Consider the following 20,067-nt stretch of genomic DNA (forward strand, 5'->3'; position numbering starts at 1 on the left):
TTTGGATATTGAGTTGATGGAGCGAGGTAATTATTTATTGAGATAGGGATACAGAGTTGGAAGGGTGAGGATATTGAGTTGGGAGGGTGGGGATATTGAGCTGGTAGAGTGGGGGATATTGAGTTGGTAGGGTGAGATATTGGGTGGTAGAGTGGGGAATATTGAGTTGGAAGGGTGGGTATATTGAGTTCATGGTAATTTTTTATTGAGATAGGGATACTGAGTTGGTAAGGTGGGGATAGTGACTTTGAAGGGTGGACTGGGCTGTTGAGTTGGTACTGCAAGGGGTATTGTGTTGGTAGGGTAGGATATTGAGCGGTAGCATGGGGAATATTGAGTTTGTAGCTTAGGATATTGTGTTGGTGGGGCGAGGTAATTATTTATTGAGATAGGAATACCGAGTTGGAAGGGCGAGGATATTGAGTTGGGAGGGTGGGGATATTGAGCTGGTAGAGTGGGGGATATTGAGTTGGTAGGGTGAGATATTGGGTGGTAGAGTGGGGAATATTGAGTTGGAAGGGTGGGTATATTGAGTTCATGGTAATTTTTTATTGAGATAGGGATACTGAGTTGGTAAGGTGGGGATAGTGACTTTGAAGGGTGGACTGGGCTGTTGAGTTGGTACTGCAAGGGGTATTGTGTTGATAGGGTAGGATATTGAGCGGTAGCGTGGGGAATATTGAGTTTGTAGCTTAGGATATTGAGTTGGTGGGGCGAGGTAATTATTTATTGAAATAGGAATACCGAGTTGTAAGGGCGAGGATATTGAGTTGGGAGGGTGGGGATATTAAGTTGATAGGGTGGGAATGTTGACTTGGTAGGGTGGACTGGCATGTTGAGTTGTTACTGCAAGGGGTATTGGGTTGGTAGGGTGGGATATTGAGTTGGAAGGGTGGTGATATTGAATTGGTGGGGTGAGATAATTTTTTATTGAGATAGAGATACTGAGTTTTAAGGGCGAGGATGTTGAGTTGGATGGGCGAGGATGTTGAGTTGGAAGGGAGAGGATGTTGAGTTGGATGGGCAAGAATGTTGAGTTGGATTGGTGTGGATGTTGAGTTGGATGGGTGTGGATGTTGAGTTGGATGGGCGAGGATGTTGAGTTGGAAGGGAGAGGATGTTGAGTTGGATGGGCAAGAATGTTGAGTTGGATTGGTGTGGATGTTGAGTTGGATGGGTGTGGATGTTGAGTTGGATGGGCGAGGATGTTGAGTTGGATGGGCGAGGATGTTGAGTTGGATTGGTGTGGATGTTGAGTTGGATTGGTGTGGATGTTGAGTTGGATGGGTGTGGATGTTGAGTTGGATGGGTGAGGATGTTGAGTTGGATGGGCAAGGATGTTCAGTTGGATTGGTGTGGATGTTGAGTTGGATGGGTGTGGATGTTGAGTTGGATGGGTGTGGATGTTGAGTTGGATGGGTGAGGATGTTGAGTTGGATGGGCGAGGATGTTGAGTTGGAAGGGCAAGGATGTTGAGTTGGATGGGTGTGGATGTTGAGTTGGATGGGCGAGGATGTTGAGTTGGATGGGTGTGGATGTTGAGTTGGAAGGGAGAGGATGTTGAGTTGGATGGGCGAGGATGTTGAGTTGGAAGGGCGAGGATGTTGAGTTGGATGGGAGAGGATGTTGAGTTGGATGGGCGAGGATGTTGAGTTGGAAGGGCGAGGATGTTGAGTTGGATGGGCATGGATGTTGAATTGGATGGGTGTGGATGTTGAGTTGGATGGGTGTGGATGTTGAGTTGGATGGGTGAGGATGTTGAGTTGGATGGGTGAGGATGTTGAGTTGTATGGGTGTGGATGTTGAGTTGTATGGGTGTGGATGTTGAGTTGGATGGGCGAGGATGTTGAGTTGGATGGGTGTGGATGTTGAGTTGGATGGGTGAGGATGTTGAGTTGGATGGGTGAGGATGTTGAGTTGGATGGGCGAGGATGTTGAGTTGGATGGGTGTGGATGTTGAGTTGGAAGGGCAAGTTGGAAGGGCAAGGATGTTGAGTTGGATGGGTGTGGATGTTGAGTTGGATGGGCGAGGATGTTGAGTTGGATGGGTGTGGATGTTGAGTTGGATGGGCGAGGATGTTGAGTTGGAAGGGAGAGGATGTTGAGTTGGATGGGCGAGGATGTTGAGTTGGATGGGTGTGGATGTTGAGTTGGAAGGGCGAGAATGTTGAGTTGGAAGGGCAAGGATGTTGAGTTGGATGGGTGAGGATGTTGAGTTTGAAGGGCGAGGAGAATGAGGTGGTCAAGAAATATCGCGTGGTCATTACATCGGAAGTGGAATGGAGATACTAGTTGGTAAAGTTAGGGATACTGAGTTAGCTAGCTGATGCACTGCAAGTTGTATGGCTGCAAGTTTTGAGGGTAAGGATATATGTACAAGAATGAATGCAAAGCTTGAATAATGAATAAAGAAAATCAAAGAAGTTATGGGCTGGCTGCCAGTGTAAATTCAGTGCTGACAAACTACACAATACACTCACCAAATGTCAAACTATCTTGTTCAGATAAAACTGGCACCAACTTAAGTGACCCTCCTTACTATCTGTCCATACCCTTTAAATAAAATGTATTCCTTTCACACCACGATATACTTCTTGTTTGTTGTGAAAGGCATTCCATACATGTACCTACATTCTCATTCACAGCACTCTTGTCTAGACAAAACTCTCCATTGCTTTTCATGAGTGGACCCCTTCTGGAACTCCATGTCTGAAATGGAGAAATCTTTTCAACATTATACTCATGTCATCCTCAAACAATGGTAAGCTACTCCACTACCGGGTGCCATTATTACTCTGACTCGGATGCAGACAGGAGCTGTTGACTCGCAACTAAATCCTTCCCTAATTATGGTTTTGCATTTACCACCTCCGTCAGTTGATGTTTGCAGAGTCTAACATCAACTAAGGGCTTGGGATCATTATCGAAGGTCTGAATGGTCATTTGCTCGGTGAAGATTTCACAGTGTTTGTTAAAGAACCATCATTCTGTCCGCAGTCAGGGCTACAAGGTGTCTGGTAAAGACACCTGCTCTTTATGAGGTGTCGAAAGAGAATATACTGGTCAGCAAATCTTGACTGACTTGTGACCTTATATGCTATCGTGCTACAGACTTGATAAATACAATGAACCGTTTTATTAGCACCCTCGTTTAATCTGACCCAAGATAATTTATGCTATGAAGGTTTGAGGAGATTCAGAGGGCCTGAAAAGGCCTTAAACTGTCTATGTATTAACATTCTGCTTGAAAAATACTTCAAAGTTGAGGGCATACCTTGAAAATTGGCGATTTATTCCCAGCTTATTTTCATTACCTCAGCATAACTATACTTTACAATTTATATTACCTCTACATATGTAAAACTTTTGTTATGGACGTTTCTAAGTTACTTGAAAATTTTGAAGATAACAAATTGGGTGTTGTCTGTGTACAGTGTTTGAAACCAAGGATGTTTTTTTATTTCTTTAGTGAAATGTGCCCAAATTTAGGGTTTACTGAGGCTTGAAAAGGTCTGAAATTTGAATCTTGTAAAAGGCCCTAAATACATCTGAGCCGTGGAAAGACCCTAAATACCATTTATTTGCACTGAAAAGGCCCTAATTTCAGCAAAATGAGTCAAGAAGTGATTTGACAGGGAACATGCCTGAAAAATACCCTGCAATGACAATGTGTGTCAATTTATCACCATCGCAAAGTATAAATTACAATCACTGCAGTGTAGCTAAGATGGCCAATCTCACATTTGAACAACCACATGTTTGTTGGGCTACGTGTTTTATGTGTATTTTTAAAGAGCCTTAAATTTGTTGAATTAAAAGGCCCTAAAAAGGCCTTAACTGATAATCTGTTTGAATCCTTGAATTGATCAACAGATTGCGGGATTTTGACTACAATGATGCTTCAGCTGTTGATGATGTTGATGATGATGATGATGATGACGATGACGATGACGAAGATGATGATGACAGTGATAATAGTGAAGAACAACAAACATCAAAGCCAAATGAATCTCTAAAATGCATTACAAAAGTTCACCGAAATTGCAACCCCATTTGTCTTTCTTTTCGTCAAGAGGAAGCTTGAAATTCATCACCTACATTTGAGCTTAAATTCAAAAGAGTAGACATTTCTCCATGAATGATGACCACCAGTTGTGATTTCAGTCCAAGAGTTAGATTACAATTACCAACAGCATACACAACACAGATGGGAACGCTCTCCTAACAAAAGGTATTTCTCAACGTACAATCTCTGTTGATAAAAATGCATTCCAACAAATGATATCCATTAATTGTGAACTGCAGCTTTTTGATGATGAATTAGAATATGGTTTGCTGAAACGGAAGGAACTGCTCATTTACATGCTCTTTGTTCCCCAACACCTGCGGCTGCACTCACCTGTCCTGGAATTATAACTCTGTCTTGCCAGATTTCTAGACAAGCTAAATGTGTCTTGACACTTTTGAAAAGTAAACTCATCTGGACAGAGAAATTTCCTGTTTGCTCGCTAGATATTGGCACCTTTTGAAATTGTGTGTGATGCATGTATATTTGCTTCGTTTAGTTTGACTGACTGTTGGAATGGTGAAGACGTTAATCAGCATATGCTGGTTTTATATGGGGATTGGTCTCCCTAGTGTGTGAGGTATTGGTTCATCTTTGTGCATTTGCCCAACACCTGTTTTGGCTTTAGCAAAATCAACATTCTTCTCTGTTTTTCAGGCTAGTATGTGTAAATGTAGGAAGGTAACCAGTTTTGTTGGGATATATTGGAGGTGATCACCAGGTAAACAAGGTCACTATTGTAATACTGTTACTATTGTATATATCATAACCATAGTTAGCTATCACAGTGAAGAATCATTTTAAAAGAAAACATGCAACTCCTGTAGCTCCTTCCCATACTGTGGAGAGAAACCCCACCCCAGTACCTTGTCTCTCCTTGTTTCTCCATACTGTGGAGATAAACCCTACCCTTGCACATTGTCTCTCCTTGTCTCTCCATACTGGAAAGATAAACCCAACCCCTGCACCTTGTCTCTCTTGTCTCTTTATACTGTGTAGAGAAGTGCGCGTGCGTGCGTGCATGCGTGCGTTACCTTTACGTTCAATTATTTTTCAAGGTAATTGATAATGTTGACCTTGATTTTGACTCTTTTTTTTTTTTCAAGTTGATGGGAACTTAATGTTTATAAGTGACATATTTCGAGAGTCTCAGTATTGATTTGGTTCTACTTTGATGAAAAGATACTGACCTTTTAGACTAAAGAAACAAGATGAACCTTTAAGTAATTTGAACATTCAGATAAGTCCTCAGGCTATATGTAAATCATAAGATCACTTTAGTTTGTTGGAAGATTGTTTCATCTGATGGTGGAGCAAGAATTAGCTGTGAAATGTCATGATATAAAATAAGAAAAAGAAGCTGTTGTATTTAAAAGGTGTCATATGTTAATGTTCATCCAAGTTCTAAATACCTTTTAGGATAACCCTTGAGAATATAATATCCCTTTATGGAGTGGTGAAATTATGATATCACTTTATGTATGGGGAAAATTATGATATCACTTTATGTATGGGACAAATTATGATATCGCTTTATGTATGGGGAAATTATGATATCGTTTTAGGTATGGACAAATTATTATATCACTTTAAGTGCGGAGAAGTTATGGTATCACTTTAGTTATTGGGACAAATTGTGATATCGCTTTAGGTGTGGGGAAATTATGATATCACTTTGGGTATTGTGACATATTATGATATCACTTTATGTGTGTGGGGGTGGTGGTTATATCACTTTAGGTATTGGGACAAATTATGATATCGCTTTAGGTACAGGAAAAATTGTGATATCACTTTAGGTTACATTAACATGATGTCCATTTGTGTGGGTGTGTTGGTGGGGAGTTGGAATTATCACATGCCTTTTTATAGAGTGGGGAAAGTTGTGAGATCCCTTTATGTAGTGGGAAAAAATTATTTTACCCTGTAGGTAATGGGGAAAACTATGATATTCTGTAAGTAATGGGGAAAATTATGATAACCCTTTAGGTTATGGGAAAATTGTGATATCCCTTCTTATGGAGAGGGGGAAAATTATGATGTCCTTTTAGGTGATGAGTGAACTATGAAATCTTTGTAGGTAGTGAAAAAATTATGATATCCATTTATGGAATGGGAAAATGATCATATCCATTTATGCAGTGTGAAATTATGATATCCCTTTACATGCTGTTAAAATTATGATCTGTAGGTAGTGGAAAATTGTGATATCCCTTTAGGTTGTGGTGAAATTATGATATCCCACTAGCGATGAGATTGTGATATCCCTTTAGGTTGTGTGAAATTATGATATCCCACTAGTGATGAGATTGTGATATCCCTTTAAGTAGTGGGGAAATTGATCCTTTTATGTAGTTGTGAAATTATGATAGCTCTCTAGATAGTGGAAAAGTTATATCCAGCTTGGTATTGAGAATATGATGAATATAAAAATGTTATAATGCTGTAGTTGATGGGAGTTTAAGATGAATATGACACATCCTCACAAGTTCATTCATCCTCTTTGAGGCAAATTAGTGGCCAGTGCTCAGTATCTTTATGTCTTGGTGCTCCCTCACTTCCATTACATTTTAAACATCTCTTTCTCTCTCTGAAATTTAAAGGTTTATCATGCAAGAATGTTGCATGCATGAGATGAAAAATTGAGACCTCCCCAAAATGTATCATTATTGAATTTGATAGTCAGTTATTAATTCAATATTCAGGATAATGTATCATATGTTTTCTGTTGTTATTTGATTATAGACATTGGGGTGGCCTGTTATTATAAAATATTTTTAGTGATTTTTCCATATTCTTGTTTACCCTTTAATTATGTGCGTCTTAATCTAATGGTGCAAATGTTACAGAGATAGAATCAGGCGGTCTGTGGGGCCATGTGGCTCTGTCGTTATTGGGTTTTCGTCAGTGAACACATTCACTGTTTGTAGATCGATTCTTACATTCCTTGGTGCAAGGTTGTGTGCGACAATTTATGGAAATACCTGGTGTCGGAAACTGTTGATGAATCATGAAAATCCTGAACTTGTGTCCAGGGCCCTGTTCCTCAAGGCGATAGTAGTGCTATGGCAGTCATAAGTCTATGTTAAGGTATTGGAGTTACGATTATCTTAGCACTACGATTGCTTGAAGGAATGGAGCCCAGGAGGCATACTTCAGTTGGAAGTGAATTTATTGTCTAAACAAGATGAATAGGTGGGTAAGTTGTAAAGTAACCATTATGTAGAGAGTCGGTGTTGGGGTTGGGTGGGGGGATTTGTTGCTTAGTGCTGCACTCACCAATATTCCTGCCATATGGCAGCAGTCTTTATATAATCAAGTCTATCCCAGGCAATAAAGTGACCAACAGCATGACCATCGATCTATGCATGTGATGTGGATATGATGACATGTGTCAACCAAGTCAGCAAGCCTGATCACCCAATCCCCAGCCTTTTGTGACAAGCATGGTTTGCTGAAGACCAGTTCTAACCAGAATTCTAGTAGGAAGATGGAAAAGAAGTCATTAAATTGATTACACCACCTTTGAGAATGTTCTAGCTAATATGAATGTTTTGATGGCTGTCTATTTCAATGACTGGATCTTCCAATTTGATGAATACTCCCTTCTGTCCTTTAGGAGCTAATTTTTCTCGAACCATAAGAGGCTTTGTGAGGGAAAACTTTTTAGTCACCTTCTGTTTAATGTCGGCTTCAGGCGAGAATGCACCAGCAATGAATGAAGGCAACATGTGATAGAATGTCACAGGATTATTCTGCAGCTTTTTCATATCATTGTAAATTTTGTATTTAATTTGAGTCTTGTTTATTTTTTTTATCGTGATATTCAGATTAATTCTTTATTTGCTTAGAGACGAGGGGGAACTGTCTCCATGGTTTTGTGGATGGCATGTTAGTCTTGAGAGTGGATTGTTTGTTGTTAGATCCTCAAACATCAGCTTCAAGAATCAAGGGCTCAGACCTGTGGTATGATGTTAAAAGATGGTAGTTCTTTTGCCCATCCTATGGACTGACTCCATGGTCCTTCGGACAGGATATCAGCTTAGAAAGTAAACGGCATATACTCAGACCTGTAGTATGATGTTAAAAGATGGCAGTTCTTTTGCCCATCCTATGGACTGACTCCATGGTCCTTCGGACAGGATATCAGCTTAAAAAGTAAACGGCATATACTCAGACCTGTAGTATGATGTTAAACGATGGCAGTTCTTTTGCCCATCCTATGGACTGACTCCATGGTCCTTCGGACAGGATATCAGCTTAAAAAGTTAACGGCATATACTCAGACCTGTAGTATGATGTCAAAACATGGTACTTGTTTTGCTCAGCCTAAGCAAGGACTGACTCCATGATCCTTTGGACAGGATATGAGCGTAAAAAATGATGAGCAGTTATGTGAAACTTTTCTGAGGATTGAAAAATAACATTGCCACATGTCTGAGTCAAGTAGAATTCTCCGGTTGGTCAAGTAAATATCCACATTAAACATTACATTGGTACAGTAGTGCCAAACTACTGAAATGTTTTGATATATGTATTTGATGATGGAATAAAAACATAATTGCTACCAGGTAGCATCTGTGGTTTATTTCATAACCTTTTCTCTAATTTTGATAATTTATTAGTTACGATCACCTTGACGCTGTGATCGCTTGTTGAAGCAGGGCTCTGAGCATCTTGTCAAGTCGAAGAGCAAATGGCAGTGGTTCCAGATATGTACAGCTTTCCCCGTTTTTAACCCTTGAATAATCAATACATTCAGGGAGAATATATATATTATATATTATATACTGGACAAATATAGTTAGGGTTATATGTAATTTTCTGGTTTATGAATAATGATTTATTTATTCATTGACACCCTGATGTAATATCAATCACATAAATACCAATATCCCTAACTTATTTTGTCCAGTATATATACAGATGCCGTTCTTGGGTTACCATCTCAAATCGCTTAAAATCAAAGTTGATGTACTGTTGTCTAGTGATAAGATTGTTCTTTTGGTCCATAAGAAACACCATGAATAAAATCTTTTTTTAATAATCTGTTTGGAAAGATTCCCATGAATAATCATTGAATTGTGTTCAGTGTTCCTAAGCAGAACATATCAGATGTCTTGTCTATTTTTGGTAAATTTATTTTCTCAAACACAAAGCTTGTTGGTGTCAAAGTTATATCAGTTCAGACTCTTCAGCATCTATTTATTGTTCAATAATCAAAAGAAATTGCTTAGAGTCTAACAAGATAACAGAAATCCAATAATTTGCATGAGATCCTCGCAAGGTGTACAGGATTTCAGTCATTATCGTCCCTAGGCCTAAACAAAGCTAAAAGATCCTAGTATTAGCCTAGGACAGATCATTCAAGAGCTGGAGTGTTCATTACTTAAATACTAACACATGAAAAGGTGAACTATAAAGAGCTATACTTACCAACAGGGCACTGGGGTAGCCTAGTGGTTCAAGTATTTGCTTGTTGAAGACCTGAGTTCAGTTCCCCATGTGTACATTGTGGGAAGCCCATTTTTGGTATCACCAGCCATGATATTGCTGCAATATTGTGAAAAGATTGCCAAGTGTGGCATGAACCCATTCTCATTCTCTCACTATTAACATAAAGCCGGCCTGATATACCTGGAACTTTCCTCAGTGTTGAGTAAAACAGTGTTTATCCATTCAGATAATGTTTGGAAAATTTGTAAGACACACCATCAATAGATGGACAATACTGATACTTATATGGTTGTTGAAGGATTGTCTGCTTTAAATGTAAATTCTCTCACTCTTAATGGTTTTGTATTCTCATTGAACATTAAAGTCATACTATCGTAGAAACAAGATTTAATTATCTAATGTTCATCAAGTGCTGCAGTACTTAACTGAGGCAAAGCACAAAGATGAAGCTTCCTCACAGTTTGTGTCATGAAATGTAGGCTCCTGTAATTGAGTATCTGGCAGGTACAACAAAACATGTACAATTTACAGAGGGCTATCCCTCTTGTGTGCTCTCACAACAATCAAACTATTCCCTAGCAAGTGAATTTTGACAAGGGCTGCAATTTGAATTGCATTGTTGGTCAGAGCATTACAAATCCTGGAACTTGGGAAATTCCGAGAAATGGTATGTGTGCAATTCTGCTTAGTGACTTGCAGCCCGAAATATCGGACAAATGTTTCTGAGCCCCATTGGTCAAAGCAAACACAGAGAGAGGGGTGGAGCATGGCCTGCTGCTGTGTACACCCAAAGGCATGCAGACTGGACCTTTGGCTGGACATCCTTGGTTTAGCAGGCACATACTAGGTCGGCTTGAGGGGCTAGGGGGTTTGACAGGATCAACAATGTTGTTTTCATTTAGATTAGTGATTAGATAATGATCAAAATGTATGGAAGAGTGTCAGAGAGGAAGTCTGTTTTAATGGGCATTGTTTTGTCTGGGAAATACAAGACTGTTGTTTCTTTGAATTTGCTTGCCTCAAGGAAAGCCTCTTCAAACAGAAGTGTGTTGATTTTTTTGTACTTTTGTTTTTTGCAACAATGATTTATCAAGTAAATCTTGATGACTAGGTTAACCAGAACTTCAGCATTAAGAATTAAAGTTAATTTTTTATTTGTATTTAGTGTATTTTTTCTGATATTTTGTCCTTCATCTTTCGGCAGCAGTGGGATAGTTGCTTGCTTATCATGCTATGGATCCAGCTATAGTTCCCCACATGGGTACAATGTGTAAAGACCATTTGTGGTGTACCTGCTGTGATATAGCTGAAACATTGGTTCAAGCAGCATAGAACTAAAACTCACTCACTCGTTGTAGAAAGTGCTCTGGAATGACGGAAAAAGTATGGTGCAGGGACTGTGAGATAAATAGGTTATTCTTGGTTTTTCAGTTCCTGGTAATTGTGCACTTGACTCTTACAAAAGCAATAAATGCTTAACACATGTGCCTTCACTACCACAATTTCGTGTTGTGTGATGTTGCTGAAATTTTGCTTGAAAGGAAAGAAATTGAGCTACAGATTTGAATATCAAACACAGAATAATTTGCAGGCGGAGCTTGTTAAAATATTTTTTAAAATTCTGAATTCAAATACGAGAGTGAATTCATTACGTTATATAATTGGAGGACATTAATTTCTGAATCTGAAAACCTTCACCTTCGAGTTGAAATAGGATGATGGTGAAAACACCCCTAAAGGAAAGAATATGTACCATTTGTTTTTAATTGATATTGAAGATGAATTTCCTGTTTTGTTTATTTGTCCTTCCTTAGTCCTCAATAAGAAAACAATATCTCTACAACTATTACTGTAGCCAGAGATCCTCAAAATTAACCACTTTAACTTTTTTCTTTATAATGAACAAGGAACAATTAGTAAATAAGTTATTTTTTGAAAAAATAATAACACATCGTTTTACGCAATGCCCCCCAACCAAGCAACATTTTCATATTACCACTTATGTATCATACATGTAGACATCTTGTAAATGTTGTGTTATGTATGTTGTACTTAACAGTCATGAAATCATGTACCTCTAAAGCCAGTTAACTCGGTCAGAGCATAAATATAGTTCAGTTCAGTTGAAACCGACCCCACTTTGCTAAATCACTTGTCTCTAAACAGAAGTAAGACTCATCCACTCAATCACTCATTTCTTACTTTAGTTCATTCCACAACTTGACATTGTGATAGAACCAGAATAATAAACACACTGGGTCACTAGAACTGACAATAGCAATAACTTTTTATAGTTTCATACATCCGGCATATACGATTTACACAAAATTCACCCTGCATCTACGCTTATACCACCATAAAGTCTCCCTTTCCCTCCCTGACTCTTTTTCAAAGGAGTGTGAGATGAGCCCAATGCTCAATGTTTGCTCATCACTCTGAAGACAGTGGTTTGATTCCCAATATTGGTGTGTGAAGTTCATCTATTGTGCCCCCTGCATTAACACAGCCCACCCTCTCTCTCTTTTTCTCTCTCTTTCTTTCTATCTCCTCCTTTCTTGCCTACCCCGTGATGGTCCTGGGGTAGAATAGGCCTTCAGCAACCCATGCTTGTCACAAAAGGCGACTATGCTAGTCGTAAGAAGCAACTAACGGGATTGGGTGGTCAGACTCGCTGACTTGGTTAACATATCATCGGTTCCCAATTGCGCAGATCAATGCTCATGTTGTTGATCACTGGATTGGTCCAGACTCAATTATTTACAGACCGCCGCCATATAGCTGGAATATTGCTGAGTGCGGCGTAAAACTAAACTCACTCACTTTCTTGCTTTCTCATTCTTTCACTCGCTCATTCGGTCACTATACATGAAGGAGATGAAACAAGGTCCGTGATATTGCCTAAAGCAGCATAAAACCGTAATCACTCATTCAGTCACTTAAGGACTGACTGTGTATTTCTTTCGTTGCATTGAAGTATGAAACTAAAAACCAATGTGCAAGCTCAACCTGCAGTAATATTCCACAGTTAGCACTCTAGATAATTAGGATGGATTTAATTCTATTCCCACTTTTGCACAAACTTTAAAATGTAAATTGTCAAATCTAAAAATACAACTACTTGGTGTTGATTGACTCTCAAAAACATCTACCCAAGCACTGGGGGTAGCTCACAATTTTCATACTAGATATTTAATTTGTGTTCACTGTGTGGCTAGAATATTCCATTACCCATAATGCAACATCAGCAGATGTTGTTATGGAGACAGTGATGAAACAGTTCATGGTGAATGTGTTCATTTCAAGCAGAGTTCAGGACATGATAATCTTCAGAAATATTATTATGCGCTTCATATTGTTGGATTTGTGTTCTGATCAAATCAGACAATGTGTAACATATTTTGTAACACCTAGGCACAGAGCGAAATCCAAGTAGGCAAGAATCAATAAACAAACTGCAGTTGTTTTGTCTTCAGCTGCGTAGAATACACAATCTGTCATACAATTTGCAGTTTTTGGTTGTTTTGTATGGAAATGTTTTGTTTTTTATTTACAAGATGTTGAGTTTGCGAAAAATATAATTTGCTTGTAGAACCTGAAGAAATAATATGTATTTCCAGATTAGCATGATGGATAATGAAAGAGACTGATGGGTAAGAGGAGGGGATAATGGGTAGTAAATTAGTTTTCCAAACTTCCTGCCAGGGGTAATGTGTATTTTTTCAGAAATTATCTGGGGTGAATGCTGCACAAGGTGAATTCAATATGTTTATGATTGTATAGTTACAAATACAAATATTTATTCATGAATATGTGATGGCTAATATCTGTAATTGCTTAAGTGAAAACATTTAAATGATATTTGATCATTTCTGTAAAACATTGAAGGGAATACATTGTGAAAAATGCTGCTTTTAGGCATATCACAAAAGGCCCACTTTAAAATAAGTTACACTATTGCATGGATTGGGCATATTCCATTTTGTATTTCACTGACTTAGTTAAACAGAGCTGTGAAGGTCCAGGGGTAGAATATAGGCCTTCAGCAACCCTTGTTTGCCTTAAAAGGCGACTATGCTTGTCGTAAGAGGCACTAACGGCATCAGATGGTCAGGCCCTCTGATTTGGTTGACACATGTCGTCCATTCCTATTTGCGCAGATCAATGCTCATGTTGTTGATCACTGGATTGTCTGTTCCAGACTCGATTATTTACAGACTGCTGCCATATAGCTCACTCACTCACTCACTTAGTTAAACAACAAACTAGAAAGTGAAAACACTCTTAAATATAGTCATAAATTTAAAATGAAGTGATACATGAATGCAGTAGCATGAGCATTGGGATATAAATATATAATTTTTATTCCCCTGCCATTTATGGTTCAGGGCATTAGGGTTATATTACCATCCATGTCCACACGTACATACGAAAGAAGGATTGTACTCTATCCACTGCTCCACAAAAAAAGGGCTGTACGGAATTCAATGACCTTATACATGGGCTTTCTTGGGACTATAATGGTGTGCATCTCATATTTGTTTTTTTGTATTGATTTTTTTTGTAAGTTTGGAGACATTTGAACTTGGCTACATTTTGCTAAATTTCTCTAAGTTGATAGTGTAATAGGGGATGGGAATCAACTGCTTCTCCTCAAAAACTGCTCAACAGAATCGAATGAACTTCTACATGTCTTCCATAGGGACTCTAAAGGTGTGCATTCATAATTTTTTATGCAATTTCTAAATTTGTCACTTTTACGTTCTATGTTTAAACTTAGTTGAAATTGGTTCTATTTAGCCGGTTCGTCCCATTCAGCAAGGCATGTGCTTCATCTACTGCTCCTCAAAACCACTGTGCAAAAAGTCGTTTAGGTTACATATGTCTTTTGTAGACACTCTAAAGATGTGCATCTCATATTTTGTTTTGTATTTTATAGTTTTCTTTTTGTATGTTTAGAGACATTTCATCTGATCGTGAATTAGGGGACTAAGTCTATCCACTTCTCCACAAAAACTTCACAACAGAATTGATTAAGCTTGAAAGGTGTGCATCTCACAGTTGCAAGGATGTTGATTGAACCCTGTTTGTTAAATTTGCTCAGATCTTTACATAATAATAGGTTGTGTTATCTAACACCTCAACACATTGTTTTTAGTGTTTTCAAGTACTTCAGTGGGCTCCCGAATGTGTTCACTTTTAACCTGCCATATTGAATATGTTCCAGAAAAATTGCCAAAACGTAGCACTTTAGCTTCTACAGCGACCTACTGCTTTCACTTGCCTCCAGAGTGATATTGCTGTAGCTAGTTTATTTACCCTTGTACCATGACCCTTCGTGATATAGGTTTAATTGTAGTGTGTTGAGTTCATTGTGACATACATTTACAAATAAGTATTTACCTTCGACACATTGATTATATCTATTTTTATAATCAACCATGATATTTATCTAGCATGAATTAATCACCAAAGCACTCTCAGTGTAGGGAACTCTTCCTACAGCAGCGGCTGCATCCATGTCCCTGGACACAGTTTTTGTTTTATTTTCATATTGTTACACCTTTGTACGTCTTGACCAGTTTTGCTAAAATGGAAAATTCTCCAGTCCATATAAAGTTATGTTTTACTGAAGTGTTTTGTTTTACTAAACATTGAAGCAAAATATTTTGACTTCAAAATTGTAATGGTTTAATACCTGTCTGATTTCAAAATCATCAAAATGAAACTGCATTATTACACAGCTTCGTTGAATAAAGACTTTACCCAGCATGGAGTTGAACTCACAAACGTTTTACCATTCATCATTACACAGCTTCGTTGAATAAAGACTTTACCCAGCATGGAGTTGAACTCACAAACGTCTTACCATTCATCATTACCTAGCTTCGTTGAATATAGACTTTACTCAGCATGGAGTTGAACTCACGAACGTCTTACCATTCATCATTACATAGCTTAGTTGAATAAAGACTTTACCCAGCATGGAGTTGAACATACAAACGTCTTACCATTCATCATTACATAGCTTCAATGAATAAAGACTTTACCCAGCATGGAGTTGAACTCACAAACGTCTTACCATTCATCATTACATAGCTTCGTTGAATATAGACTTTACCCTGCATGGAGTTGAACTCACAAACGTCTTACCATTCATCATTACCTAGCTTCGTTGAATATAGACTTTACTCAGCATGGAGTTGAACTCACGAACGTCTTACCATTCATCATTACATAGCTTCGTTGAATAAAGACTTTACCCAGCTTGGAGTTGAACTCACAAACGTCTTACCATTCATCATTACATAGCTTCGTTGAATATAGACTTTTCTCAGCATGGAGTTGAACTCACGAACGTCTTACCATTCATCATTACATAGCTTAGTTGAATAAAGACTTTACCCAGCATGGAGTTGAACATACAAACGTCTTACCATTCATCATTACATAGCTTCAATGAATAAAGACTTTACCCAGCATGGAGTTGAACTCACAAACGTCTTACCATTCATCATTACACAGCTTCGTTGAATAAAGACTTTAACCAGCATGGAGTTGAACTCACAAACGTCTTACCATTCATCATTACACAGCTTCGTTGAATAAAGACTTTACCCTGCATGGAGTTGAACTCACAAACGTCTTACCATTCATCATTACAAAGCTTCGTTGAATAAAGACTTTACCCAGCATGGAGTTGAACTCACAAACGTCTTACCATTCATCATTACCTAGCTTCGTTGAATATAGACTTTACTCAGCATGGAGTTGAACTCACGAACGTCTTACCATTCATCATTACATAGCTTAGTTGAATAAAGACTTTACCCAACGTCTTACCATTCATTATGTTTACAAAGACTTACCATAACAACTGTGTATAAAGAAGTGTGTGGCACTGCTGCTCAAAACTAAAAACTTTTGTTCCCTTATTTTCATTTCTGTTTCACCTCAACTGTCATTTAATAGTGAGTGAGTGAGTTTAGTTTTACGCCACACTCAGCAATACTCCACCTATATGGACCAGACAATCCAGTGATCAACAACATGAGCATCGATCTGCACAACTGGGAACCGCTGACATGTGTCAACCATGTCAGCGAGCCTGACCACCCGATCCCGTTAGTTGCCTCTTACGACAAGCATAGTCGCCTTTTCTGGCAAGCATGGGTTGCTGAAGGCCTATTCTACCCCTGGACCTTCATGGGTTGTCATTTGATAAGTCAATGCAGGATGAAGGGATCTGGAAATAATCAAAGCATTTATGAAACTTTTCTCAAGTATGATATTCCAACACACAGAGAGGCAGCTGAGAAGAATAGATCCTAAAGTATGTTAAAATTTCATAACAAGTGAGTCAACATGGTTTTATGCAACTTTATGCAATATTCCAGCAATATTGTGACGACACCAGAAATGGGCTTCACACGTGGAGAATCGAACCCCAGTCTTGGGCATGATGAGCAAATGCTTTAACCATTAGACTACCCCATTTGAGTAATGTGCTGTTAAATTTGAAGGATTTGTATTTATTACTTACATTTGATTGGTGTACCTTCAAATAGGGTCAAAGGGCAATAGTTTGTGACATTTTGCTCGTATCAGTTCTTGGATATGCAGCCTATCTGTGATGTAATACCTATTGAAGTAATTAAGAATCACAAGATGTTTAGATCAAGTGAATGTTCACTCATGCTTTCAGTCATTGGTTTGTCTGGTCCAGATAAGAAAAGTTATCACTCCACTGGAATATTGGGATTGTTTGATTGAAAAGCATTTACTCATTCATCACATAAATCAAACAGGGTTTGGCATGGGAGGCTCTGTTGTTGAGAGAGTTATGTCCCTTGTATTTTAGAGGATCCGGTGATGAATCCTAGCTGCTCTGATGGTATTTCTGATTCTGCCAGCACCATATTCAGTCCATTGTTTTTAATCATTTGTGAACATCTGAAACTGACTTAATTTGTGCCTTCTTTCTCACTCCGATGTGACAGCAATAATATTCAAAGTAGCTTTCAAACAGTCATTCGCTCAGACACAAAGGATTGTGAAATATAGAATGATTATGATTTGTAGTGTGATAAAATCATTGTAACTCTCACGGTATTTCTATGTTAATTGTTCACATTGATTTGTTTGATAATGATTAAGGATAATGGGTTTGCCTTCTCCTCTTGCATAATCACATTCAAAAAAATATTATTTGTGTGTGTGATTCTTTTTTCAGTTTTGCACTATTATATATTTGATGATGTTGATGAAATACACATCAAGCTTGGTGATTGGTGAAATTATAATACCTGACAGTCATTAAAATGTACACTGCGATTGGTGAAATGCATATAATAGCCAGGAAAATATAAACGACGATTGATGAAGTAAACATCAATGAAACAATCTATGAAATATACACTAGTGCTGAAATACATGTAACAGTCAGTGAAATATACTCCGCTATCAGTTAAATATACACCACAAGTACTGAAATACATGTTTCAGTCAGCAAAATACACACAATGATTGGTGAAGTGAACATTATCTACCTAACGGTTGCTGAAATACATACTACAATCAGCTTTGAATATCTGCGATTAATTGCCCACGGAATAGATCCAGCCAAAGTTTGAAGACTATTGGTGATGTATTTACCCTGTGAGATAGTATTTGTTTTTGACCAGAAAGTCAATATGGTATTCCACACCTACAATATTTTGCCATGGGTTCCTTAAACAATTTCTGGTGCTTTGACATTCTATTCCAATCCCATGGTGCAACTTGCGTATTATCTTCAGTATTGATTGGCTGTGATTATCAGCAAATAAACTTACAAGCAAAGCACTAACGTGATAATTACAGCAATAAAGAAATACTATGGCAGAAGGCTGGTCGTTCTGTGATTTATTGTGAGTAATTATTAATCGATCTGCTATGTTCTTCCTCCCAACGTATATCACCCTGAGGTATATTGACAAGGCAAAATTGAAAACAGTCCTAGCTAAAAAATGAAGACTCATTTTCACTCAAATTGATGTGTCTTTTGAGTCAGTGCGTGATAGATTGGATGAAATAGGGGTGAAAATTGATCATGTATTCGCCACGATATTTATTAATTGTTTGATTGCCCTGTTTCTTAAGTACCTGATCGTAATGGGATACTTAGCATTGAACTTGTTCGTTGATGTGGAAGCTCTGAAATCAGTTCCTTGATCGCTCATTTACTTCAGTGAGAATAATGTCGAGTATCATGAAGCGGATTTATTTTCTTGGTGTGTTCGTGCGATCAGCAGTATTCCAGCTGTTTGAGGGTTTGTGAAGTAGTCATGTGGTTAAAGTGTTCTCTCATCACACTGAAGACCGGGGTTTCATTCTCCACATGGGTACAATGTACAATGCGGGCCTCCGTCATGATATTGGTTTTATATTGCTACAAGCAGGGCAGAAACCATCAGCTCTCTCACTCACTCACCCAAGCTGACATATAAATCTTGACTCAACAATCCAGCGATTGATGTCATGAGTACCAATCTGTGCAGTTAGTGAGTAGGTTTATTTTAATGTTGCACTCAGGAATACTCCAGCTATGGCGGTCTGTAAATAATCAAGTCTGGAGCAGACAATCCAGTGATCAACAGTATGAGATTGATGTATGTAATTGGGAGCTAAACGTGTCTTCCAAGTCAGCAAACCTGACCACAAGAGTCAGCAAACCTGACCACAAGATTCCGTTAGTCGCCTCTTTCCTTCCATTCATCAAATTTAATGACAGATTTGAATGGGAATCATGCAAGTAAAAGATCATAAAAGTATCATGCATTTTAGTGAAATTGTCTATCTGAAATCTGGAGCTGATTTCAGTACCTGCAATTTGGCCCACTCAACAGAGAATGAATGAATGCAACCATTCCTTCCATTCGATTATCCGAAGTAGGTATGTGAAATTAAAGCTTCCTTCTTGACTAGTGTCATATTTTCTTTCTCAGAATCCATCATGCTTTTAAGCATTTACATGACTACTAATTTTGTTCCTTGAAACTACTATTTGCAACACTTTGGATAAACCAAGTCACCTATCCTGGTCATCAGTCCATGTATTGCTTTCTTGTGACCAGCGTAGGTTGCCGAGAACAAGTTCTCTCTCACAAATCCCCAGTCACTCTGAGGAGACATTCATGGCTTGAGTGAAGGCAGTATTGCAGCATAGTAGGGAAGACAACAGCTTATCATGTGGCTATGTAGTGCTAACAAGGATGCTTCAAACTAGCAGGTTATGGAGTGGTGGCTTAGTGGTTTAAGTGTTTGTTTGGCTTGAAGGACCAGGTTTGATTCCCCACTTACGTACAATGTGTGAAGCCCATTTCTGGTGAACAATTCAGTGATATTTTTCTCGTGAGGTTCTCATGCTATCACTCTCTAGTTTTAGTATCCTCATGCTAGTTTTGTGAGTGAGGTTATTTTTATGCCGCACTTAGCAGTACTCAAGCTATATAGCGACAGTCTGTAAATAATTGAGTTTGGGCTGAACAATCCAGTGCTCAACAGCA

General features: G+C 38.4%; 3 protein-coding genes across 4 annotated transcripts in view; 2 read left to right on the forward strand and 1 right to left on the reverse strand.

Annotated features, from left to right (window-relative positions):
* Positions 1-20,067, forward strand: part of LOC137268878 (short-chain dehydrogenase/reductase 3-like) — a 308,772-nt gene that overhangs the window by 119,979 nt on the left and 168,726 nt on the right. The gene's annotated exons all lie outside the window — the stretch shown is intronic.
* LOC137268873 (D-glucuronyl C5-epimerase-like) overlaps positions 1-20,067 on the forward strand; it is a 307,371-nt gene that overhangs the window by 83,937 nt on the left and 203,367 nt on the right. The gene's annotated exons all lie outside the window — the stretch shown is intronic.
* LOC137267650 (paternally-expressed gene 3 protein-like) lies at positions 723-2,264 on the reverse strand. Its single transcript, XM_067802126.1, has one exon. The coding sequence runs from the start codon at positions 2,262-2,264 to the stop codon at positions 723-725; it is 1,542 nt and encodes a 513-aa protein (XP_067658227.1).

This window comes from Haliotis asinina, chromosome 16 (genome assembly GCF_037392515.1).
Source record: "Haliotis asinina isolate JCU_RB_2024 chromosome 16, JCU_Hal_asi_v2, whole genome shotgun sequence".
Taxonomy (NCBI): Eukaryota; Metazoa; Mollusca; class Gastropoda; order Lepetellida; family Haliotidae; genus Haliotis; species Haliotis asinina.

Bases quoted from the DNA above. Each gene is read 5' to 3' on its own strand.
- LOC137267650 (XM_067802126.1), bottom strand. From the start codon at position 2,264: ATGACCACGCGATATTTCTTGACCACCTCATTCTCCTCGCCCTTCAAA.